The following is a 23,210-nucleotide window of genomic DNA, read 5'->3' as shown; positions in this document are numbered from 1 at the left end:
ATTCCAAACCAAAAGGAAGGAACTGTGTATGGGATTCAAATAGGTTCTGCCTACCTGGTACAAGAGACTAGACGTGTGTAAAGTATAGCCTGAATTGGGTAAAAGAAAGCCTATGAGTTATCTTTTAGTTGCATAAGTATACAAAAATAGCTATCTTAATCATATTGTTTATTATTGTGTCAATAACTTTATCTTTCTTAGTTGACTCTTGTGATGTCTTTTGGAGTCAACTTGTACTTTAACTCTCAGTAAAGCTACTTTGGTTAAGCAAAAGTCTGTGTGTTGCACCTTGTGTCACCCAGAGGGACTGCGGCTGGAGAAAGGTAACAAGTTATTATTACTTATTGGGGTGATATATCCTGAACTGTGTTCTCCTGTAGCCATTTGGTATTATAGTCCCATTTCGTGTCAGTTGTGCCTAGGGAGGGTTCGAGCCAATTTCAGGGGTTGGAAGGCAGGACGTAGACCCAATAATCTAATCAGCAGCTCCTGCGGGGGTGGTGCTACACGTGGGGGCTCGTCCGGGATATCTACGGTCCTGCAACAGTTCCCTCTCAGTGACAAAATCGCTGTTCGCACAGAAATGGACCCTGCCGCTGCAGCCCGGTGGTGCAGAGAAGAAAATGTCCTTATCGGCCATGGTCTGGTGATTGGAATCAAGGGAGAGAACTGGACAGAGGAACAACTACTCTCAGTTCTGAGAACATATTCCAAGGACAGGAAACTTTGGGTGATGGACATGAGGACAGATACCACCAATCAACACACCTACGCATTGTGTGAATGGAAGAAGGGGGTCCCAGATCACTTCAAGGGCACCAGCATAAAAACTATAGATCAAGTAGAGTTATTCCTGATACATCCAGAAGGTGAAGAGGAAGACCCTATACCCACTACTACAGGGGGACTGAGCACAGAAGAAAGTGCCAAAAAGGAAGGATTCAGTGCACCACCTTTGACTACCCTTAGCTCAGAACTATGCGCTGTCCTGGGGGAAATAGTAGCCAAATGTAACAAGGATCCTCCAAACTATCTGATGGCTGGATACAGGAAGCTCAGGACTTTTTCTGGGAAGCAACCTGTACCCTCAGTGGAAGATGGATTCGAGGAGTGGCTAGATAACGCTACTCAGGCCTTGGAGGAGTGGGAGATACCAGAACAGCATAAGAAGCAGCGAATCACAGAGAGTTTGAAGGGGCCTGCATTGGAGGCCGTACGCAACCTCAAGCTAAGCAAGAAGGATTGTACTGCACAAGACTATCTGGATATTCTACAAGATGTGTTTGGCCGGACAGAAAAGGTTACTGAACTTCTTTACCAACTGGAGCACTGTTACCAGAAGGAAGGAGAAAAACTGTCTGAATTCATCGGGCGTCTGGATAGGATCATACATCAGATTCTGTTAAAAAAAGGGTTGGATCCCCGGAAGGTGGATGAGACTCGAGCACAACAGGTGCTGAGGGGAGCTCAACCTCTAGACCCTATTGCTATACTGTTGCGAACTCGCCAGGACGGTGGCATCCTGGAGTACCCTGATCTGATCAGGATGGTCCGGGAAGAAGAGGTCATGTTGGATAACAAAAGGAAGAGCCAAGAACGGGAAACAACCGCCCGAGTTAGAGTGATAAGTGCGGAAGAAGGCGACTCACAAGTTGAGCTCTTAAAGACTCAGGTGTCACAGCTAATAGAAATGGTATCCATCCTGAACAGTCAGGCATCTGCTCTATCTAATAGAAACACAGAAGAGAAGCCTGCTAAACACCCTAGTTCCAGTGTTGAACCAGAACAGAAACCTAGGAGGCCGATAACCTGTTTCAATTGTGGAGGGGTAGGGCATGTCAGAGGAGTATGTCCCAGTCCAGAGGAGGCTGCCTTCAAACACCGCAAGCCGGCGGAAAACTTCAGAGGGCTCCGGTGAAGGAGTCAACCGGGCGCCCAACAGTTTTAATGGACTCCAAGAGATCCCTTAAATTTAAGAGCCACAGTCAGGGAGTAAGGCCCTCTTTAAATGCCTCTCATTCCACGACTTGGGCCGATAAGAGGCGGGAAATCAATGCACACCAGGCCCAGGAGGAGATGAGGCCCGGTAGAAACTCAAAAAGGAAAGGAGTGCAGGTAGCTGAGCCCGGCAGAAGGGCTACTCCAAAAGAATTTCCTGTCAAGCTAGTGGGGCCTTCCCCTGTAGTCTCAATCCAAGTGGAAGGAATTTATACAAAGGCTTTACTGGACACAGGAGCCCAGGTGACTCTCCTGTATAGGGATTTCTACGATAGACACCTCAAACATCTGCCCTTGCAGAGGCTGGAAGACCTGGAGATATGGGGTATTGGAACACAAAGTTTTCCCTATGACGGGTATTTGCTAATCAAATTAACTTTTGACCCCTCCTTGGCCGGCAAAGCTGAAACCTTCGATACTTTAGCAGTGGTATGCCCTCGCCCACCAGGGGCCAATAAGAGTTCCCTCATTATAGGGACCAACACTGACCTAGTCAGGCGATTGCTGACACAACTAGTCCAGGGACAGGATGCCCCAACTCTGAAAGTTCATCCCATGTTAAGGCAGGCCTATCAACGTCTAGGTCTGGAACAGAAGGCCCCTGCCGAAGGAGTTGGAAAGATCTGGAAGCTGGATAAAACAGAGAAGGTGTTGCAGCCGGGAGAGGTGACCTGCTTGAGGGCTTCTGTCAAGCTCACTTGGAAGCAGCCAGGCCCTTTCATGGTTCTTGAATCAGGCCCATCGGAGGCACAGAAAGGGATAGAAGTGATCCCCGAAGTGATCCCATTGAAGGCATTACAGAAAAGTCATGGGAAGGTTTTGGTGAGTGTCAGAAATACTGCTACTACTCCGGTGAAGGTGCCGGCCAGGGTGCTGTTGGGCCAGGTGAACCCGGCCACCCCAGTTGCCCCATCAGATTTGAAGAGGGAAGACGGGGGCGAAATCACCATAGAGGAGCTCTGCTCTGGAAATACGGCCCTCCCACCGGAATGGAAGAAGAGAGCCAGGGCCCAACTGATTCGATGGAAAGAAATATTCTCTAGAGATGAATTCGATGTGGGGTGTGCAAAGAGTGCCACCCATAATATCCGTCTACATGAAGATAAACCCTTTCGGGAGAGAGTCCGACGGGTTCCCTTGGGTGACTTAGAAGATCTACGGGAGCAGTTGGGGGAACTCAAGAGAACAGGGATTATTCGAGAATCCAGGAGCCCGTACGCTTCTCCAATAGTGGTAGTCCGGAAGAAAACTGGGTCCCTGAGGCTCTGTATCGATTACCGAACACTGAACAGAAGGACTATTCCAGACCAGTATACCACCCCCCGGATTGAAGACGCTTTACAAAGTTTGTCAGGGGCCAAGTGGTTCAGTGTGATGGACTTGAAGAGCGGATACTACCAGATCCCCATGAACCCTGAGGATAGGGAGAAGACAGCCTTCATCACCCCCGTGGGGTTCTTTGAGTTTAACCGCATGCCTCAAGGGTTGTCAGGAGCCCCAGCCACCTTCCAAAGACTGATGGAGAGAACTGTTGGAGATATGAACCTGATAGAGGTACTGGTATACTTGGATGATATTATTGTGTTCGGCAGAACCCTAGAAGAGCATGAAGAGAGGTTGGAAAAGGTCCTAAAGAGGTTATATGAAGAAGGCCTGAAACTTTCTCCGGAGAAGTGCCAGTTTTACCAGTCCTCGGTCCATTACCTGGGTCACATTGTGTCTGCAGAAGGAGTGTCCACCGACCCAGAGAAGCTAGATGCTGTTACTTCCTGGCCGAGGCCCACAAATGTGACTGAGCTCCGATCATTCCTGGGTTTCTGCTCCTATTACAGGAGATTTGTGGAAGGGTTTGCCAAAATTGCCCAACCCCTCAATGAATTACTCAGAACCGAAGGGGAAGATGATGTTCCAGAACTAGTCAAACCAGTGAAACCCGCCATGGGGCCTAGAAAGCCCAAGGAATCTATTCAGGATCAGTGGACCTCGAAATGTGAGGAAGCCTTCATTCAGTTGAAGAAGAGCCTGACCACTGCCCCTGTGTTGGCCTACGCAGACCCCTCAAAACCCTACGAACTACATGTCGATGCCAGCAGAGATGGGCTAGGTGGGGTGTTGTACCAGGAGCATGACGGTCACCTGCGGCCCGTTGCTTATGTGAGCAGAAGTCTGATACCTTCCGAGAGGAATTACCCCACACACAAGCTGGAATTCCTGGCCTTGAAGTGGGCTGTAGTAGACAAACTGAAAGATTACTTATATGGAGCAGAATTCATAGTCAAAACGGATAATAATCCACTTACCTACCTGCTGACCACTGCCAAACTGGACGCTACAGGACATAGGTGGTTAGCCGCTCTCTCTAGCTTTATGTTCAGTTTAAAATACCGACCAGGTGTTGGGAATAGGGATGCAGACGCCCTCTCCAGAAGGTCTCATGCCCCCAACGATCCTACTGAAGAATGGGCTCACTTGACCTCAGAGGGAGTGCGCGCCCTATGTCAGGGAACGGAATTTCGATCCAGTGGAGGAGCAAGAGCCGAAGAGATTGGGGTCTCAGCTGCTGGAGTACCCAGGTGTTATTGCAGGGTGACCCAGGTTGAAGAAGGTTTGCCTAGGCTATCGAAAGGGGACTTGAGGAAGGAGCAGTTAAAAGACCCTTTGGGGAAACTTTTGCTGAAGGCCATAGAGACTCAGCGCCCTGAGCTGCTTCTAACAGACTCCCCTCGGGAAGCCCGATTGTTGCATAAAGAATGGGACCGGCTACAGATACGCCAAGGGGTGGTCTACCGAAGGGGCCCCTCTGATGATCTGGAAGAGAAGTGGCAACTGTTCCTACCAGCTAAATTCAGGGAAGGAGTCTTGGCTGCTCTCCATGACAATCATGGTCATCTGGGGCCTGAAAGGACTTTCCAACTTGTGAGAGACAGGTTTTACTGGCCCTGTATGCGGGGTGAAGTTGAAGGATACTGTCGTTCTTGTGCTCGCTGCATCCAGAGGAAAACTTTGCCACGTCAAGCAGCCCCAATGGGCCATCTGCAAAGTCAGGGGCCTATGGAACTGGTGTGCATTGATTTCCTTTGCCTGGAGCCTGACTTGAGTGGTCAAGGGAATGTCCTTGTGGTAACAGATCATTTCACCAGATACGCCCAGGCGTTTCCAACAAAAGACCAGAAAGCCACAACAGTGGCCAAAGTATTAGTGGAAAAGTTCTTTGTGCACTATGGTTTACCGCAACGCCTCCATTCAGATCAGGGAAGAGACTTTGAAAGCCGGCTGATTAAGAAGTTGCTAGACTTGTTAGGCATCCAAAAGACTAGGACTACTCCCTACCACCCACAAGGGGATGCTCAGCCTGAACGGTTTAACCGGACTCTTTTGAACATGTTGGGGACCCTGAGCTCAGAAAAGAAACAGCACTGGAGTAAACATGTAGCTGCCATCGTACATGCCTACAATAGTACTGTCAGTGATGTTACAGGATACTCCCCATACCGATTAATGTTCGGGCGGGAGGCTCGGCTGCCAGTGGACTTGGCTTTCGGCATATCACCTGATCACACCTCAGCAGCATCTCACAAGGGGTATGTGGACCGGTTGAGGAAGAGCCTAAAAACGGCCTACGAAAAAGCCCAAGTCTCATCTGATCAACGGGGGCTGAGAAATAAAAGAAACTTTGACCTGAAAGTTAGGATCCAGGATTTGCAGCCAGGGGATAAAGTGTTGTTGAGGAACTTGGGTATCCCTGGGAAACACAAGTTGGCTGACCGTTGGAAATCCCAGCCCTATGTCATCTGTAAGCAGCTGCCAAACCTTCCTGTGTATCAGATTAGGCCGGAAGGGAGAGTGGGCCCACTGAAGACTTGGCATAGGAACCACCTATTACCTCTCTCAGAAGCAGTTCGCCTACCTCCTGACCCAGTCTCACATGAAGTCCCTTCAACGTCTCAAGGGCACAGGCCAGTTACCAGATCTCAAACAGCATTTCCAGATGTGAGGGATGGAGATTCTCCAATTGAAGATCTGGAAGATGAAGAGGAGGTACCTGATTGGATGTGGTCATCTCAGTTACCAGAACCCACGACTGAGTACCTGTCTTCATCCGAACTGGTTGAAAGAGGAACCCTTCGGGCAGAAGCTCCTGAATTTGTGCCTTTCCACATGCTTACAGAAGAAGTAGCTGATGGTGAAGATCCTGAGGAGGAGGTTGCACCTTTCTCTGAAGAAGAATTAACTGCTTCTGAAACCCCAGAGTCCAATGCGTTGGGACTAGAGGAGGAAGCTCTTGAAGAATCCCCAAGAGCGGCTGGTTCCAGCACTTCTAAGATTGTGACTCCCAAAGAACAGAGGGAAAGAAGAGTCATTCACCCACCCAAAAGACTAACTTACGACCAATTGGGGAAATGCTCGGAAGAAGCTGTCCTTACTTCTAAGAGAACTCTTGATCAGCCTAGTTCTTCCACTGCAGATTTAGTGGAGGACAACCCTAGCTCACCCCCAGGCACATCTGTACAAGCCACTCAAGTGTCGGGGGTTTGTGAACAGAACCACCTTCTCTCCCCCAACAATTGGTGGGAGGTTCCGCTGTCGGCCCTGTGTTTTAATGTGCAGTTGTTGGGTTTGAACTCTGCTTCTGATAAGGGACATGGTTTACCGTTGTGCATGAGTTAATTGTTTTTTTTCCAACGTATGTGACAGGATACATGCTGTCGTTATCTTTGGGGACCAAAGTTTCTAAAGTGGGGGGAGTGTGTAGCGGGCATCCTCCCATTTACAATTGTTCATTAGTAGACTGTATAACATTTTGAAGGAACTCGGCTCCATCTAGTGGCCAAACTGCCACACTGCAGCTTGGTGGTTTTCATCAGAAGTTTCTAGTGGCCAAACTGCCACACTGCAGCTTGGTGATGTTCATCAGATACTACGATACCCACAATTCAGTGGGAACACCAGGGTGCATTGCTTCACCGCACAGCCTTTTGGGGGAAGCTTTATAAAGGAAGGGAGGAGCCAGGCTCTCTCTCTTGTCTCCTGACACAACAGCTAGAAGGAAGCAAGTGCTGTGGGCTGATGCTGCGGACTAGGCCTGAAGCCTGAGCCTGAAGTGACGGAGTGGAAGCATTTCATCTGCAGTAAAGGAGCCTTCCCAGAGAACCCATTGATGCTCTGCAGAGACTGGTGTTGCCCACATCTAACCACAAGCGCGGCTGGTGACAGAAATCGGAGGTGGAGAGCTCGGGAAGAAAGAGGCCGTTTGGTGAGCAGGGCACATGCCCAAATCTGCTTCTCGCTTGGAAGAAAGTAACTTTAGCCGGTGCTAACTACACTTCAGATAGTACGCAGTACACTCAGCGGCCTAGTGCACCTTCCAGGAGACTAAGCATTTAAACACAAGTACATAAGGTGTCAGGGGCCTATATATGCACCACTAAGAAGATTAATACGCCCAATTACGCAGTAACATTGCGGGTGATTGTAACCTTTTTTTTTCTCACCCCTTTTGACTATATATCCTTACTTTTGGATTACAAATAGCTTGTGCACCAACGATTGCTAGCGAAGATTCCAAACCAAAAGGAAGGAACTGTGTATGGGATTCAAATAGGTTCTGCCTACCTGGTACAAGAGACTAGACGTGTGTAAAGTATAGCCTGAATTGGGTAAAAGAAAGCCTATGAGTTATCTTTTAGTTGCATAAGTATACAAAAATAGCTATCTTAATCATATTGTTTATTATTGTGTCAATAACTTTATCTTTCTTAGTTGACTCTTGTGATGTCTTTTGGAGTCAACTTGTACTTTAACTCTCAGTAAAGCTACTTTGGTTAAGCAAAAGTCTGTGTGTTGCACCTTGTGTCACCCAGAGGGACTGCGGCTGGAGAAAGGTAACAAGTTATTATTACTTATTGGGGTGATATATCCTGAACTGTGTTCTCCTGTAGCCATTTGGTATTATAGTCCCATTTCGTGTCAGTTGTGCCTAGGGAGGGTTCGAGCCAATTTCAGGGGTTGGAAGGCAGGACGTAGACCCAATAATCTAATCAGCAGCTCCTGCGGGGGTGGTGCTACACTTATATATGGAGGAATGTAGGAATGGTATTGTCACTTCATATTTGTTTTGACCTGAAGAAGGGTGCAAGGTTTACAACCCGAAACCGTTGTGATATGAACAAAATGCAACGTATCTGTACATATGTGAACCTTTTTTAAATAAATTTAAAGTGCAGCAATCCCTGGACTTCTCTTTTTAAATATTATATATATATATATATATATATATATATATATATATATACAGTAAATATAAATATATATATACAGTATAAACACAATATATACAGTGGGTACGGAAAGTATTCAGACCCCCTTAAATTTTTCACTCTTTGTTATATTGCAGCCATTTGCTAAAATCATTTAAGTTCATTCTTCTTCCTCATGAATGTACACACAGCTCCCCATATTGACGGAAAAACACAGAATTGTTGACATTGTTGCAGATTTATTAAAAAAGAAAAACTGAAATATCACATGGTCCTAAGTATTCAGACCCTTTGCTGTGACACTCATATATTTAACTCAGGTTCTTTCCATGTCTTCTGATCATCCTTGAGATGGTTCTACACCTTCATTTGAGTCCAGCTGTGTTTGATTATACTGATTGGACTTGATTAGGAAAGCCACACACCTGTCTATATAAGACCTTCCAGATCACAATGCATGTCAGAGCAAATGAGAATCATGAGGTCAAAGGAACTGCCTGAAGAGCTCAGAGACAGAATTGTGGCAAGGCACAGATCTGGCCAAGGTTACAAAAAGATTTCTGCTGCACTTAAGGTTCCTAAGAGCACAGTGGCCTCCATAATCCTCAAATGGAAGACATTTGGGATGACCAGAACCCTTCCTAGAGCAGGCCGTCCGGCCAAACTGAGCTATCGGGGGAGAAGAGCCTTGGTGAGAGAGGTAAAGAAGAACCCAAAGATCACTGTGGCTGAGCTCCAGAGATGCAGTCAGGAGATGGGAGAAAGTTGTAGAAAGTCAACCATCACTGCAGCCCTCCACCAGTCGGGGCTTTATGGCAGAGTGGCCCGACGGAAGCCTCTCCTCAGTGTAAGACACATGAAGTTTGCTAAAAAACACCCGAAGGACTCCAAGATGGTGAGAAATAAGATTCTCTGGTCTGAGACCAAAATAGAACTTTTTGGCCTTAATTCTAAGCGGTATGTGTGGAGAAAACCAGGCACTGCTCATCACCTGTCCAATACAGTCCCAACAGTGAAGCATGGTGGTGGCAGCATCATGCTGTGGGGGTGTTTTTCAGCTGCAGGGACAGGACGACTGGTTGCAATCGAGGGAAAGATGAATGCGGCCAAGTACAGGGATATCCTGGACAAAAACCTTCTCCAGAGTGCTCTGGACCTCAGACTGGGCCGAAGGTTTACCTTCCAACAAGACAATGACCCTAAGCACACAGCTAAAATAACGAAGGAGTGGCTTCACAACAACTCCGTGACTGTTCTTGAATGGCCCAGCCAGAGCCCTGACTTAAACCCAATTGAGCATCTCTGGAGAGACCTAAAAATGGCTGTCCACCAACGTTTACCATCCAACCTGACAGAACTGGAGAGGATCTGCAAGGAGGAATGGCAGAGGATCCCCAAATCCAGGTGTGAAAGACTTGTTGCATCTTTCCCAAAAAGACTCCTGGCTGTATTAGATCAAAAGGGGGCTTCTACTAAATACTGAGCAAAGGGTCTGAATACTTAGGACCATGTGATATTTCAGTTTTTCTTTTTTAATAAATCTGCAACAATGTCAACAATTCTGTGTTTTTCTGTCAGTATGGGGTGCTATGTGTACATTCATGAGGAAGAAGAATGAACCTAAATGATTTTAGCAAATGGCTGCAATATAACAAAGAGTGAAAAATTTAAGGGAGTCTGAATACTTTCCGTACCCACTGTATAAAACTTGCTGCGCATTACATATATCATACACTTGGCTGAGTAAGATAGATTTGTACAGCAGCTGACATCTGACCCTGAATTAGACAATCAGATCAAAGAGACAATAGTGATAAATGATGTAGCGCTATAGAAACGCAATAAATATAGATATAGATAGATTGTCCATCAGTCTCTAAGTTGATCAAGTCCAAAAAATTGGTACATAATCATAATGCTGAGAAGATTCCACAAAACGTGCAGTCCCAATAATAATCATACAAATGATCCACCACTCCAAGCCAAATGTGAGGATAGCCACCACCATGGAGATAAGATAAGCCTCTTACCAGAGCTCCACGATCCCCATCACAGGGATCATGAACAGCGGGGAAAACAAATCCTGGAGACAGCGAGGTAACTTACACCAGCTCCTTCAGCCACCGCACCTCTCATAACAAATATATATGTGGAGAGAAAACGACTTCCATGGTGTAATAACGTCAAACAGGCAAAAAGATGGCTGCCGCGTCCCCTCGCTGGTAGCCACGTAGCGTGCCGCAGGCTCCTCCTATGCGTTTCGTTAGACCAATAACGTCGTCAGGGGGTGGGTCCTGCAGCCATCGCAGACATTATAAAGGCTACCAAGGCGATGGGTGGAGCTCGATGGTCACAGCGGAAAACCGGAAGTAGAACCTTTGCGTGTCAACCCCCGGAAGTAGGCACCATCGAGACAGGAAATGGAGACTTAGTTCATGGAGATCAATAGATTCCATACTAGCCCTCAAACCAATCAAATATAATAAAGTAGTTAGCTCAAAGTTGGCGATATGACTCGCCTTAAGTGGCAATTATTGGTGAGTCATATCGCCAACTTTGATGCCTTTGTGACGGCTTATGGTAGAGAAATGAAAATTCAATTCACAGGCAACAGCTCTGGTGGACATTCCTGCAGTCAGCATGCCAATTGCACTCTCCCTCAAAACTTGTGCTGTGTGATAAAACTGCACATTTTAGAGTGGCCTTTTATTGTAGCCAGCCTAAGGCACACCTGTGAAATAATCATGCTGTCTAATCTGCATCTTGATATGCCACACCTGTGAGGTGGATGGATTATCTCGGCAAAGGAGAAGTACTCACTTAGGCCCCTTTCACACAGGCTATGCGATCAGGTCCGCCTGTCAGTTTTTTCAGGCAGACCTAATAGGATGCTCCATGCAGCCCTATGGAGCAGCGGAATCAGCGGTGACATGTCTAATGACACCCACTGCTATCCGATTCCATCCTGCCTTTGAAATCCAGAGGGATGGAAACCCTAGGATCAGATCGGATAGAAAACGGACAGGTGGTCCATTTTTCTCCAATCTCCCATAGAGTAGAGGGGGGGTCTGACAGCTCTGTCTCTGCAAAATAAGTGGAGAAGTACCTGTCATCCGCTGGCTCAGCTGGGATCTGATAGGTTTGTCTCTGCAAAGTAAGCGGAGACTGACCTGTCATCCGCCTGCTCAGCGGGCATTGGTGGATCGATCTCCGCTGAGCAAAACGGAGCCCACTGGGTGGAAAGCCCATGTGAAAGGACCCTTAGACAGATCTGTGAACAATATTTGAGAGAAATAGGCCTTTTGTGTACATAGAAAAAGTCTTAGATCTTTGAGTTCAGCTCATGAAAAATGGGGGAAAAAACAAAAGTGTTGAGTTTATATTTTTGTTCAGTGTATATATATATATATTTTGCTGTGATCAATCCAAGTCACCAATTCACTTTTTTAGCTGGTTTGAAATAAAGTTCCAGGGCTTGTATTGTAGCTGTGTATGAAGTATCTACTTCCGGAGTTGAGAGAGCCTTCTGAACCTATAGATAAAATGAATCCAGGGAAAACCTGATTGCCTCTCGGGGATCAGGAAGGATTTATTTCCCTTGCTGTAGCAAATTGGATCATGCTTTGCTGGGTTTTTTCACCTTCCTCTGGATCAACTGTGGGTATAGGATTGTGTATATGGGATTTTATGATTTTTTTTTGGTTGAACTAGATGGTCTTTTTTTCAACCTGACTAACTATGGGGTTTATTTACTAAAGTCAAATCCACTGTGCACTACAACTGCATTAGAAGTGCAGTCACTGTAGATCTGGGGGGACATGCAAGGAAAATTAAAAAAACAGCATTTTTGCTTGCACATGATTGGATAATAGAAACCATCAGAGCTTCCCCTCATTTCAGATCTTCCCTCAGATCTACAGCTACTGCACTTCCAAGTGCACTTGCAGTGCACAGTGGGTTTGCCTTTAGTAAATCAACCCCTAAGTAACTACAGTACTGTATGTAACTATGAACCTAATGAATTAAGCAGCAATGCCCTTTGTCTCTAAAGGAAGGCTTCATCCAGGCCAGATGCTAGAAAATAGATTGAAATTTGTTCATACCAAGAGATTCCAGGGCACTTCAGAAACTTCTTAGGAGGCTGCACACAGGGTTGTAAGTGTCCTTGTCGCCATTGTATCAGAAGTGAAAACAGGTCACCATCTTTTTTAATCACACAAACGCCCTGCTCCTACTATCTTCTTAAAGCAGAAATACCATACATTGGCGTCAGCAGAACTTTTTTTCAGGGGAGGGCATCATTTTAAGGTCCGCCCCTTTTCAGCAATGTCATGAAGGGGAGGGGCTTAGTCATTATACTTATTTTGAGTATTTATTTTTTAAGAGCAAACAGCAGCATTTATTTTTAAAGCACTTGTTAACCTAAAAAAAAAAAAATGATCCTGTTCCCTTAAAGCATGTTGTACAGCACAGTGCTTTGCTGTGTCATTTTGGCCCCTTCTATCACCTAAAATACCTGGCTGATCCTGCCCGGCTATGTCCTCGTCTCTGTAAACTGACCACGGTAAACCATGGCTGCTGAGCCCTGATACTGTGATCAGTTTACGTACCTCCTTCATCTGCAGCCCTCCTGTCCTCCTCTGTCCTCTCTCCCCCCTCTCTCCCTCATTGTCTGGACCTGTGTCAGTGCCCACCCCCTCCCCTCCTGCTGCTGTAGTTTCATATAGCGTCTACAGTCTGTTTAATAATCCTGTGTGCCCCTGTGTCTGTGTTTTATAAAAATAAGCCATTCTTTACAAGTTTTTAGAGCGCCACTCACCGCTCACGTGACCCGCCGCCTCTCTCCTCCTAACCTCCCGACTGACATCAGTGAGGAATCCTCAACCCTGCCCGCTGCAGGCATCTGTCAGACAGGAAGAGGACAGAGACGACGGGTCACGTGAGTGGCGTTTGGCCCTCTGAAAATTGGTAAAGAACGGCTTATTTTTTTAATACAGATACACAGACACAGGCGCACACAACACAGGATTATTAAACAGACCAGACAGGATGGTATAAAGTTGCTTAACAACCACTTGAAAGGGAAAGTTGAGATTCCGGGGGGGGGGGGGGCATTTGCCCCTACCTGCGGACACCCATGACACCATAACATTTCTTACCGACCGCCCAACAACTATTTACGTCGGCCGTTTAAACCTAAATACCGGTGTTATGGCAGCAGATAGCTGCCATAACCCTGGTATTTTTTTAAATGGCGGGTGGTCGGCTTTCCGATAAGGGTGGTCCTAGCGGTGGATTCACCCTTCCGGGCGGCGTAAGAGGTGCCCCCCCCCCTCCCACCGCGTCCTGGTCCTTTTCCCCGCTTACCGGACCCGCCGGCAGCGGGGAAAACTATCCGGTCCCGGATCCTCACAGACAGGATGTGGAGTGAGGGCAAGCTTGCCCTCACTCGACTCTATGGTCTTGGAGGACCGGAGCGACAGCAAACCTCGTTGCCTAGCAACTGGTTTAAAGGTCCCTTTTTTTTTTTTTCATTTTATTTATTTATTTATTTAATTTCATCTTTTAGTGTACTTGTGAGATCTTAGGACTTTTTGACCCCAAATCTCACAAAAAAGAGGTCCTGTCGTGCCTATTTCTATTACAAGGAATGTTTACATTCCTTGAAATAGGAATAAAAATGATCAATTTTTATTTTTTTTTAAAAACGGTGTAAAAATTAAAAATGATAAATAAAATAAATAGTAAAAAAAAAAAATTAAGCGCCCTGTCCCTGTTAGCTCGCGCGTAGAAGCAAACGCATATGGAAACCCCGCCCACATATGTAAACAGTGTTCAAACCACACATGTGAGGTATTGCAGCGATTGTTAGAGCGAGAGCAATAATTTGAGCCCTAGACCTCCTCTGTAACTCTAAGATGGCAACCTGTAGAAATTTTTAAAATGTCGCCTATGGGGATTTTTAAGTACCAAAGTTTGTCGCCATTCCGTGAGCGTGCGCAATTTTGAAGCATGACATGTTGGGTATCTATTTACTCTGCATAACATTATCTTTCACATTATGGAAAAAAATTGTGCTAACTTTTCTGGTTTCTTAAAAAGTGAATTTTTTCCAAAAACATTGCGTTTGGAAGACCGCTACGCAAATACGGTGTGATAAAAAAAATATTGCAATAATCTCCATTTTATTCTCTAGGGTCTCTGCTAAAAAATATATATATATATATATATATATATATATATATATATATATATATATATAATGTTTGGGGGTTCTAAGTAGTTTTCTAGCAAAAAATAAAAACAGATTTTAACTTGTAAACACAGAGTGTGAAAATCAGGCCCGGGGCTTAAGAGGTTAAAATGGAAATACACAGAACATCAAAGATAAAGGCAATATGTGAACCAATACAAGTATGAAATAAAACATAATTCAGTTATGTGCTTTTGTCTTTCAGATCTTCTCACTCACCAGTAACTATAGCCCATTCTCCATACTGTCTGATATGCTTGGTCCTGCTTAGAAAGCAAGGAATGGCATATTGCTGTATCATTGAATAGCAGAAATGAAGAAGACCGGAAACATTCCACAAAATGAAACACGCTCCAACTACAGACAGGATTTCCATGTGACTGGAATAGAGCTGGAACATCCCCTTGGATATCAAAACAGGAATCCTATACACCTCATTCACAATCTCCATCACTCCACTGAAGCCGAGTCCTTCCATCTGAAATAATAAATATTTCAATTAAAAAAAAAAAAAAAAAAAACTTCTTCTAGATCTGTAATGTCTGCTACAGTGACAGTTTTTTTCCTATTGCAATTGTCATTTTTCTAGCAAGTTAAAAAATGTAGACATTTAAAAATTCCTTTTAATATATTATATGACCCCACATAGACTACACCTGATGGACGACACTCTGTCAAAGTGGTGCTGGAGAGAGTGTAGACAAGTTGGGAACTTACTACACGTGTTCTCGGATTGCCCTGTCATTCAACCTCTGTGGACACAAATTGCAGCTATTATATCAACGTTAAGTGGGAACACATTCATTATGAACCCTGCCTTAGCTCTTTTGAATGTGGGTATAGACCAATTTCGAACTGAATGCAGAACGATAGTGGCCCATTTACTATTTGCAACAAGAATATCTTTGGCAAAACACTGGAGAATAACTTCTCCCCCCACTATAGGGGAAATTAAACATAGAGTCCATTATCAGTATGAAATGGACAAAGATGTATAGTAACTAAGTAGAACTACTTCACTACTGTACTTAAGTACCGAAAGGCGGTATCTGTACTTTCCTAGAGTAGAATTTTTTTCTCCTACTTCCACTTTTATTTCACTACATTTTTTCAATGATTTCAATACTTCTACTCCGATATTTTTTTTTTGTGCTGCATAGTTACTCGTTACAATTATAAAAATTACCACTGCCAGAACAGTAGATGGCAGGTTTCATGAAGTTTAAAACATGTGTATTATCAGCGCATACGAAAAAAAAGCTACTGTATGTATAAATAAAAGCTGCATTTGAAATAATAAAAAACAATATGATGTTCTAACTTTTGACTTCTTTCTTTAATAACTACATAACGCAGTACTTGTACTTTTACTTTCAGTACTTGAGTAGCAATTTTTTTTTCAAAACTACTGGTACTTTTACTTTCAGTACATGAGTAGCAAAATTTTTAAAAAAACTACTTGCAATACTTAAGTACAAAAAATGTTGAATACTTTAGTACTTCTACTCAAGTCGCTTTTTGATCGAGCACTTCCACGAAAAAAAAGCTACTGTATGTATAAATAAAAGCTGCATTTGAAATAATATAAAACAATATGATGTTCAAACTTTTGACTTCTTTCTTTAATAACTGCATAACACAGTACTTGTACTTTTACTTTCAGTACTTGAGTAGCATTTTTTTTTTCAAAACTACTGGTACTTTTACTTTCAGTACTTGAGTAGCAACATTTTTTAAAAAACTACTTGCAATACTTGAGTACAAAAAATGTTGAATACTTTAGTACTTCTACTCAAGTCGCTTTTTGATCGAGCACTTCCACTTCTACTCAAGTCACTTTTTGATCGAGCACTTGTACTCACGTATGGGTTTGGAGTACTTTATACAACTCTGGAAATGGAGAAGCGCCTCGCTTCTTCATTCCATCACAAATGGAATGCATGGCTGACAATGTTCCCTGACGTGGACTAGTTAATGTGCTTTAAACACATGGTGTAGACATATAATGCTTTTGACTGGTGTCCTCTGGTGGTGCACATAGACCCTCCCCATTCCCCACCCCCTCCCTCATCTACCCCTTCTTTTAATTTTTTTCCCTCTTTACTTTGCTATTGCTGGGTATGTACTATGTTGAAAGTTTACTTGATGGACAGCTAATTGCCTCCCTTACAGGAGAGCTTTTTCTTTAGTTTGACTGTTACATTGTGCTGGGCTCACCACAAGCTATGGGTCTGCATCCCGGAGTGAGGGGGCGAGTAGTGGCAGTTCGCTCCCTCCTGCTAGCGACGCTGGGGAATACCTGTTCACAGTGGGTTCCCATTGGGGGGACAGGTAATCCTCCTTTTATCTGCCCACTCCGTCCGGTATCTAGACTCATTCATGCCCATGGTTTCTTACTGTACTACATTTGCTGGTATGCCTTTTATACAAACACAGTTGAGTAGCATCCTGCTTCGGGGAGCTCTCAACAGGCCTTTTGCTCATTGCCTCTGTTTCACTGTTTGCACTTTGGCAGCTGTTGTTACTGATTCTGTTTATGTAACTACAGTCTTTTTTTATTAACTTGTTGTTATTGTATTATCTGCAAAACTTTCAATAAAAAATTTATGTTTTAAAAAAATTCCTATTAATGCCAACATTTTAAGACGACAAACTGATAAAGAAAACTTTCCATGAGGAAAATATGAAGATTATTCATACGTATTTTTAGAAGCACGGGTCAGCATTCACAGACTACCCTTTCTTATCATAGGTTTACTTTATTGCAGATATAACAAAAATAATAAAGTAAATATATTGTAACCACTTCAGTACTGGACACTTTCACCCCCTTCATGCCCATGCCAATTTTCAGCTTTCAGCACTGTCAGACAATTTGAATGACAATTATTCAGTCATGCGACACTGTACCCAAATGAAATGTTTAGCATTTTTTAGATAAATAGAGGTTTTGTTTGGTGGTATTTAAAGCGGTTGTAAACCACTGGACGTTTTTTTTTTTACCCTACAAGGTAAAGCCATAATGTGCTAGTATGCATTGCATACTAGCACATTATGTTAAACTTACCTTAAAACAAAGTCCTCCTGCACCAAGATGTCAGAGCTGGAGGCTGCTTCCATCGTCACCCGTCTTGCTTCCGGGTTCACGGACTCCAGCTCTGTGGCTGAGCCGATGACGTCACTCCCGTTTATGCGTGTGAGAGTCGCCATTTACAGAACAGAACTCTGTGGCCGTCCATCAGAGCGCACGCACTGGTGATGTAACTGGCTGCATGTATAAATAAATATCTCCTAAACTGTGCACGTTTAGGAGAGATTTACACTACCTATAGGTAAGCCTTAGGCCGGCCATACATGGGGTGAATTTCAAAATAATTTTTTTCGAAAATCTTATCTAAGAATTTTCGTTCAAAATTTGCATCATTAGGGGGCTGCAGCAATAGCCAATTTTCATGTATCCACTGAATTTGAGTAATTGGGCATGTTGGGAATTTTTTGAAAAACGAATGATTTTCTAATCAATGATGGTAGAATCATGTGAGAAATATAATAAAAAAGAAATGTGCATGAGCGAAGGAAAAGAAAATTGCCAGAAAGAAAAGAAGTTTCCCGGCCACGAAAATTTTTTTCTGTAGCAACATGAAGTGAAATTGAAGGCTTGATTGGTCGAATATTAAAATCAATAGTGGCATCATCGGCTCACAAAGCACAAGAAATTTCTGATTTTCAAAACAAAATTTGTTCGGAATTCGACCCATGTATGGCCTGCATTATTATAGGTAAAAGTCAGTGATGGAAGTTAACTTCCACTTTAATCACCACTGGATTTTCAAGTTATTGCTATATAAACAAAAACAAATGCAAAAATATGGAAAAATAACACGCCTTTCTTAGTTTCTTTTATAAAATTTTGCAAATAAATTATCTATCTTCATAAATTTAGGCCAGAATGTATTCTGCTCCATTTCTTAGGTAAAAATAACCCAAATCAGTGTACATTATTTAGTCTGTAGACGCTATCATTTTCACACAAACTCTGGTATATATATATATATACTGTATATATGAAAACTGATCAGGCCTTATGTACTGATGATGACAAATAATAGTAGCGCAAATGACAATCTAAAATTGTCAGACACCAGGCATAAAGGTAGAGAGCACCAGTGAATCATGCAAAGCATATAAAAACACTATAAATGTCCTATAGCCCTTCCAGCCACAGGTAAAAGATAATGATGTATAATCCAATAGACATCCGATTGATCGTGAAATCTACAAGGATCACCTCTGCTTCCACCACCAAGTGCCGGGGATAATATAAGGAATGGCAACTCACCAGACCACCATGCTCATCTATTCTCATAAATGAGCAGGAATCGCATTCACATAACTGGACCAGCAGGAGTCATATAAAATGAATGGACCAATTGAAAGGAATCGCCTTCTAGTTCACCATAAAAACTTCGCCGGAACTCCAGAGCATGTAGGGACAAAATACAGCCTCCACTAGTGCAATATGTCAGCAACAAATTTTATTTCTTCATATAAAACAATAGCAATTGCACTCACTTTTAGTAGAATACAGACAGGCACATCATACAGCAGAGGTGGGGTAGACGGCCATTGCCGCTGCGATCTGGCTCCACGCCAGGACAGATAGCTCAGGGAGGCTCCCTGTTGAAGTCGGAAGTGACGAAACGCATCGGGGCGTGGCCAGACGACATATCTGGCTATACGATCAACGGTGTCGGAGACTCCCGGAGCTATCTGTCCTGGCGTGTGAAAGAGAATTTAGCAAGAGTTCTCCTTTAATAGTTTGTTTGAACAAGAGTTCCTCCATTTTGATTTTAGCCGACATTTTGTAAGAACGAGATAGAATTATTAGTTAGAACTGTTTGTACTTCATTTGGCCGTTATCTTTGTCCTTCCCGAGAAACAATAGCTGTATAGTTTGTACACAGCTGGTTTTTCGTGAAAAACAAGGCTAAATAATTTCTCCTTCTTCTCGCAGAATGATACAATGTATATTTTTTTGGGAACATGTCAAGGAGGCGCATCTGTACTTTCATTGTTCTCCTGTTGGGGATATTTTATCATATAAACTGTATGGAATGAATAAAGCGTCAGATGACTTTGGATAATCATACGCTTTGGGTGTCTTTGTTCAGAGTAATCTTCGGGCCCGCTGGGACTTGTGGTGCACCCGAGACAGGCAGTCAAGTCTATACTTCACTTGGAGTGATCCAATGCCAACAGTTTTGGAGGTCCCACCGAGATGGTCAACAACGCCCATGTCCGGTAAGTGTTGAAATTTTTCTCTGCCTTGCCGTGACCTCTGGGTCCACGACCATATATTCTAGAGTAATACCTGTTGGCTGTATAGACTTGATAAGTGTTCTGGGAACACTAAAGAGGCCCTTGGAGGGTCCCAGGTGACCTGATAGGTTTTAGAAACCTATAGACATAGATTGGATCTATGAAATTTTGAAATATTATACACAGTACTGTGAAAATTGACTGACCGGTTGTAATCCACGAGACTCAGATATTTTTCTCTCCTTTGCTTATTCTTTTCTGTCGCATAGAAGTATAAGATAATTTGTATTGTTTGTCTATAATGGTAGGAAAACTTTCTTGATAGCCACTGTACCTGGGAGGTATTGGTCAAGACTCGGAAAGGGTTTTTTTCTTTTTTGTTCCAGAAGGGACACCCGAGTCCAAAAGTATAAGGGTTTAATTTATATACATCAGTGGCTTGAAGGAGGGTTTTGAAACCATGGTAACAAGTGATTATGTGAATGTGTAAATCTTAGAGACATGTCTTAATGAATGAGGGAATGTTGGTATTTGTTTATTGTTTTGTTATGTAAATGGCCAGGAATATTTGGTGAATAATATTCCTGGAAGTAAATTAAGGTAGAAGAACGGTTTACCTAAAGTTAGAGTATTAAGAATTAATGTACATTGTTATGTGAAATGTATTGAAGGTTTTAGCCTAGAAGATATTAAGAGTCAGGTATATCACAGAAAAGAAAGCTTTGTAATCAGTCCGTATTCTCTGTCAGGGAGAGATATTTGTGATATCCTTGGGAATGGGAAAAAGTCAGTCTAAGAACATCCCCCCCGAACCAGGGGAGACATGCAAAGCATATGTCGCCCCGGGTATTGGGTGGATATACATATACAGACCCGTGGGTCGATAATTTAGCAATCTGGACAGAGATGAATAAAACAGACAAGAGGACAAAAAGGCCGAAAGGTAACCTGAAAGGCAAAGAAGCTCCAGGTCTCCACGCCGTGGAGAAACGGAGATTCTGCTCAAATACAGAAAAATCACATCTGGGTCATTCGGGATGTCCACCCCCGTATGCCCCTGGTGCCCCCATTGCTAGTCTATATCCTTCACTTGCCACAGCAATCACCTGTAAGCATAAGTTAAGTGAAACCGTCCTGGAATTTTGGACAAGGTTTAAAAATGTATGGAATCATGAGGCCGGTTTAAGTGTCACCAAGGAATGGCACAGCCTCATGATTCAGACATTTAAAGTCCCAATACATGTTAATTGTGAAACAGCAAGTTTCAGACTGGACAAACAAAGACATGGATTGTTTTCAGGAAGCCATAACAGAAAAGGATGCAGCGGGATGTTTTGATCTCCCCAGAGAGAAACAGCCCGTTGCTACACATTTTCAGACACCCTTTCAGGGACGCTACCAAAGTGGAAGGGGCAAAGGGGGATTCAGGGGCAGAGCGGGGCATTCTCAGAATAGGCCCCCCTTTTAATAATAGACCCCTGCAGAGGAGTGGTTGTTTCAACTGTGGGGATCCAAATCACTTCAAATGGGACTGCCCTTATGAGGACCGTTGTGTCCGTGATTCCCCCGCAGCTGACCAGCCACAGCAACAGAAGCCTAGAGTTAAATTTAATATTAACTGGCAGCCCCAACATCCGCAACAATGATGTTGCCCAGAAGGTGGGGACTCGGCATTTCCCCGTGTGTCTCTCAATTATCAACAACTGCCTATGATTTCACTTTGTGTAGATGACATGAATCTTCCAATTCTCGTGGATTGTGGAGCGACTTTCAGCTCCATATCACAAGAATTCTGGAATGTAGAGACATTGGAAGCTTCAATGGGAATTAATGGGATCCCCACCAAGACATTTAGAAACCCCCCTTTACCAATTGTAGATGAGTCAGGAGAGTACTCAATCATTTGGCACAGTTTCAGAATAATACCTAGGTGCCCACTTAGTTTGTTAGGGAGGATGGAGTCAGGCATACATTAGACAGACTCTTGGCCGAAGGTACATTTAAAATAGTATTACCTCACAAGATAACATGGCGCCCCTGTTTTTTGTTGTTCTGAATATTTATTTTCCAAGTTAGACATACATAATTGTTTGAAGCTGCGATGTTGACCTTGAAGTTGGTACACTCCAAGGGAGGGGTGGTTCCCACATTCCTAGGGAGGGGGGGCAGTTCTTGTGTGGAGCTTGTGGGACTATGGGTCCCAGAATTCCCACACATATGCAATTATTTTTTTTATGGAATTTGGAGTTTTGCCATTTATACATTTGTGCATAAAGCATAGGAACCTCTGGGAAGAGTAATAATAGTGAACAAAGACAGTTTTTATCAGGCAAAACATAGTTCGCCATAGTCGGCAATATATTTTGAGGTTATTTTTTATAGAATTATAGATAATGAGGAATTACATTTTACAAATGGGTCCCTATGTAAAAGGGAGCTCTGGTGCAAAATTTTGAAAATTGGCTACTTGCCAAGAAAGGGTTCAAACGTAAATATCTTCGTTCCTGTTATAGTTATGGAATTTATTTTTGGACAGAAAGGGTTACCGCAATTAGTGTGACCATTGGACCCTATTGGCACCGAGCCAAAAGTTTCAAATCAGATTAACTTTTTATCTGATTACAGTTTTTGAGTGATATTTTAGGAGTGTCCTCTATTAAGGGAGGGGAACCTCTGGACAGGTTTTTGTTAGATTGGCACAAGGCCAAAAAATGTTTTTTTTTATTAAGATTGGCACAGAGCCAAAAAGTTTTAGTTTTATCTGATTGTAGTATGCAAGTGGTATCTGATGTGCCATCTCTACTGATAGACATACCATCCAATGCTACCCACTTTACAGTGATTGGTTGAAGTAATGCGTTTTTTTTACCGTCCTAGTGGATGAGGAGGCAAAGCCATCTTTGTTTCTTGTTTTTCAGTCCAGGTGACTGACCTGCTGTAGAAATGCCTCAGGGCTAAGTAGACAGTTTAGTTGTCTGCTCTATAGTACTCCAGACCATGCAAGAGGGGATGGACACCTGCTCATGCGTCAGTCCCGCTACAATATGTGGATAACATATGTAGTCACTCTGTGGAGGCCAGTCAGAGCGAGTGAGTTTATTGAGAAATGTACATGTATGTGGACACAAAGTGTCACAGGAATAATGACAATAGTGCCAGGAAAGTGTTGTTTATCTTGGTTTTGTTCTCACAGAGGGGGAAAGGAGAGTCAAACACAGAAGAGATGAGGCTCTAGTGGGTCTTGCCAGCCCACAGTGGGTCTTGCCCGCCCACAAAACCAGGATCATTGATTGCAATGGATCCGACTGCTCCTATCTATAATAACATTTTGAGACAAGCCACAGGTCCAGAAATGTCACAAGTAATGTTGAATGCGTTTATGT

General features: G+C 43.5%; 1 protein-coding gene across 1 annotated transcript in view; it reads right to left on the bottom strand.

The window, feature by feature from the left end:
• The window catches only part of LOC309565654 (inactive hydroxysteroid dehydrogenase-like protein 1), an 82,427-nt gene that overhangs the window by 45,683 nt on the left and 13,534 nt on the right, over window positions 1-23,210 (bottom strand). The window contains exon 2 of the mRNA XM_082270607.1: window positions 14,728-14,986. Coding sequence (XP_082126733.1) covers window positions 14,728-14,986 — 259 coding nt within the window. The remainder of the gene's footprint in view (window positions 1-14,727; window positions 14,987-23,210) is intronic.

The sequence above is a fragment of the Pelophylax lessonae genome (assembly GCF_965119305.1).
Source record: "Pelophylax lessonae genome assembly, chromosome: 10".
Taxonomy (NCBI): domain Eukaryota; kingdom Metazoa; phylum Chordata; class Amphibia; order Anura; family Ranidae; genus Pelophylax; species Pelophylax lessonae.
This window is presented reverse-complemented; position numbering and strand designations above follow the sequence as displayed.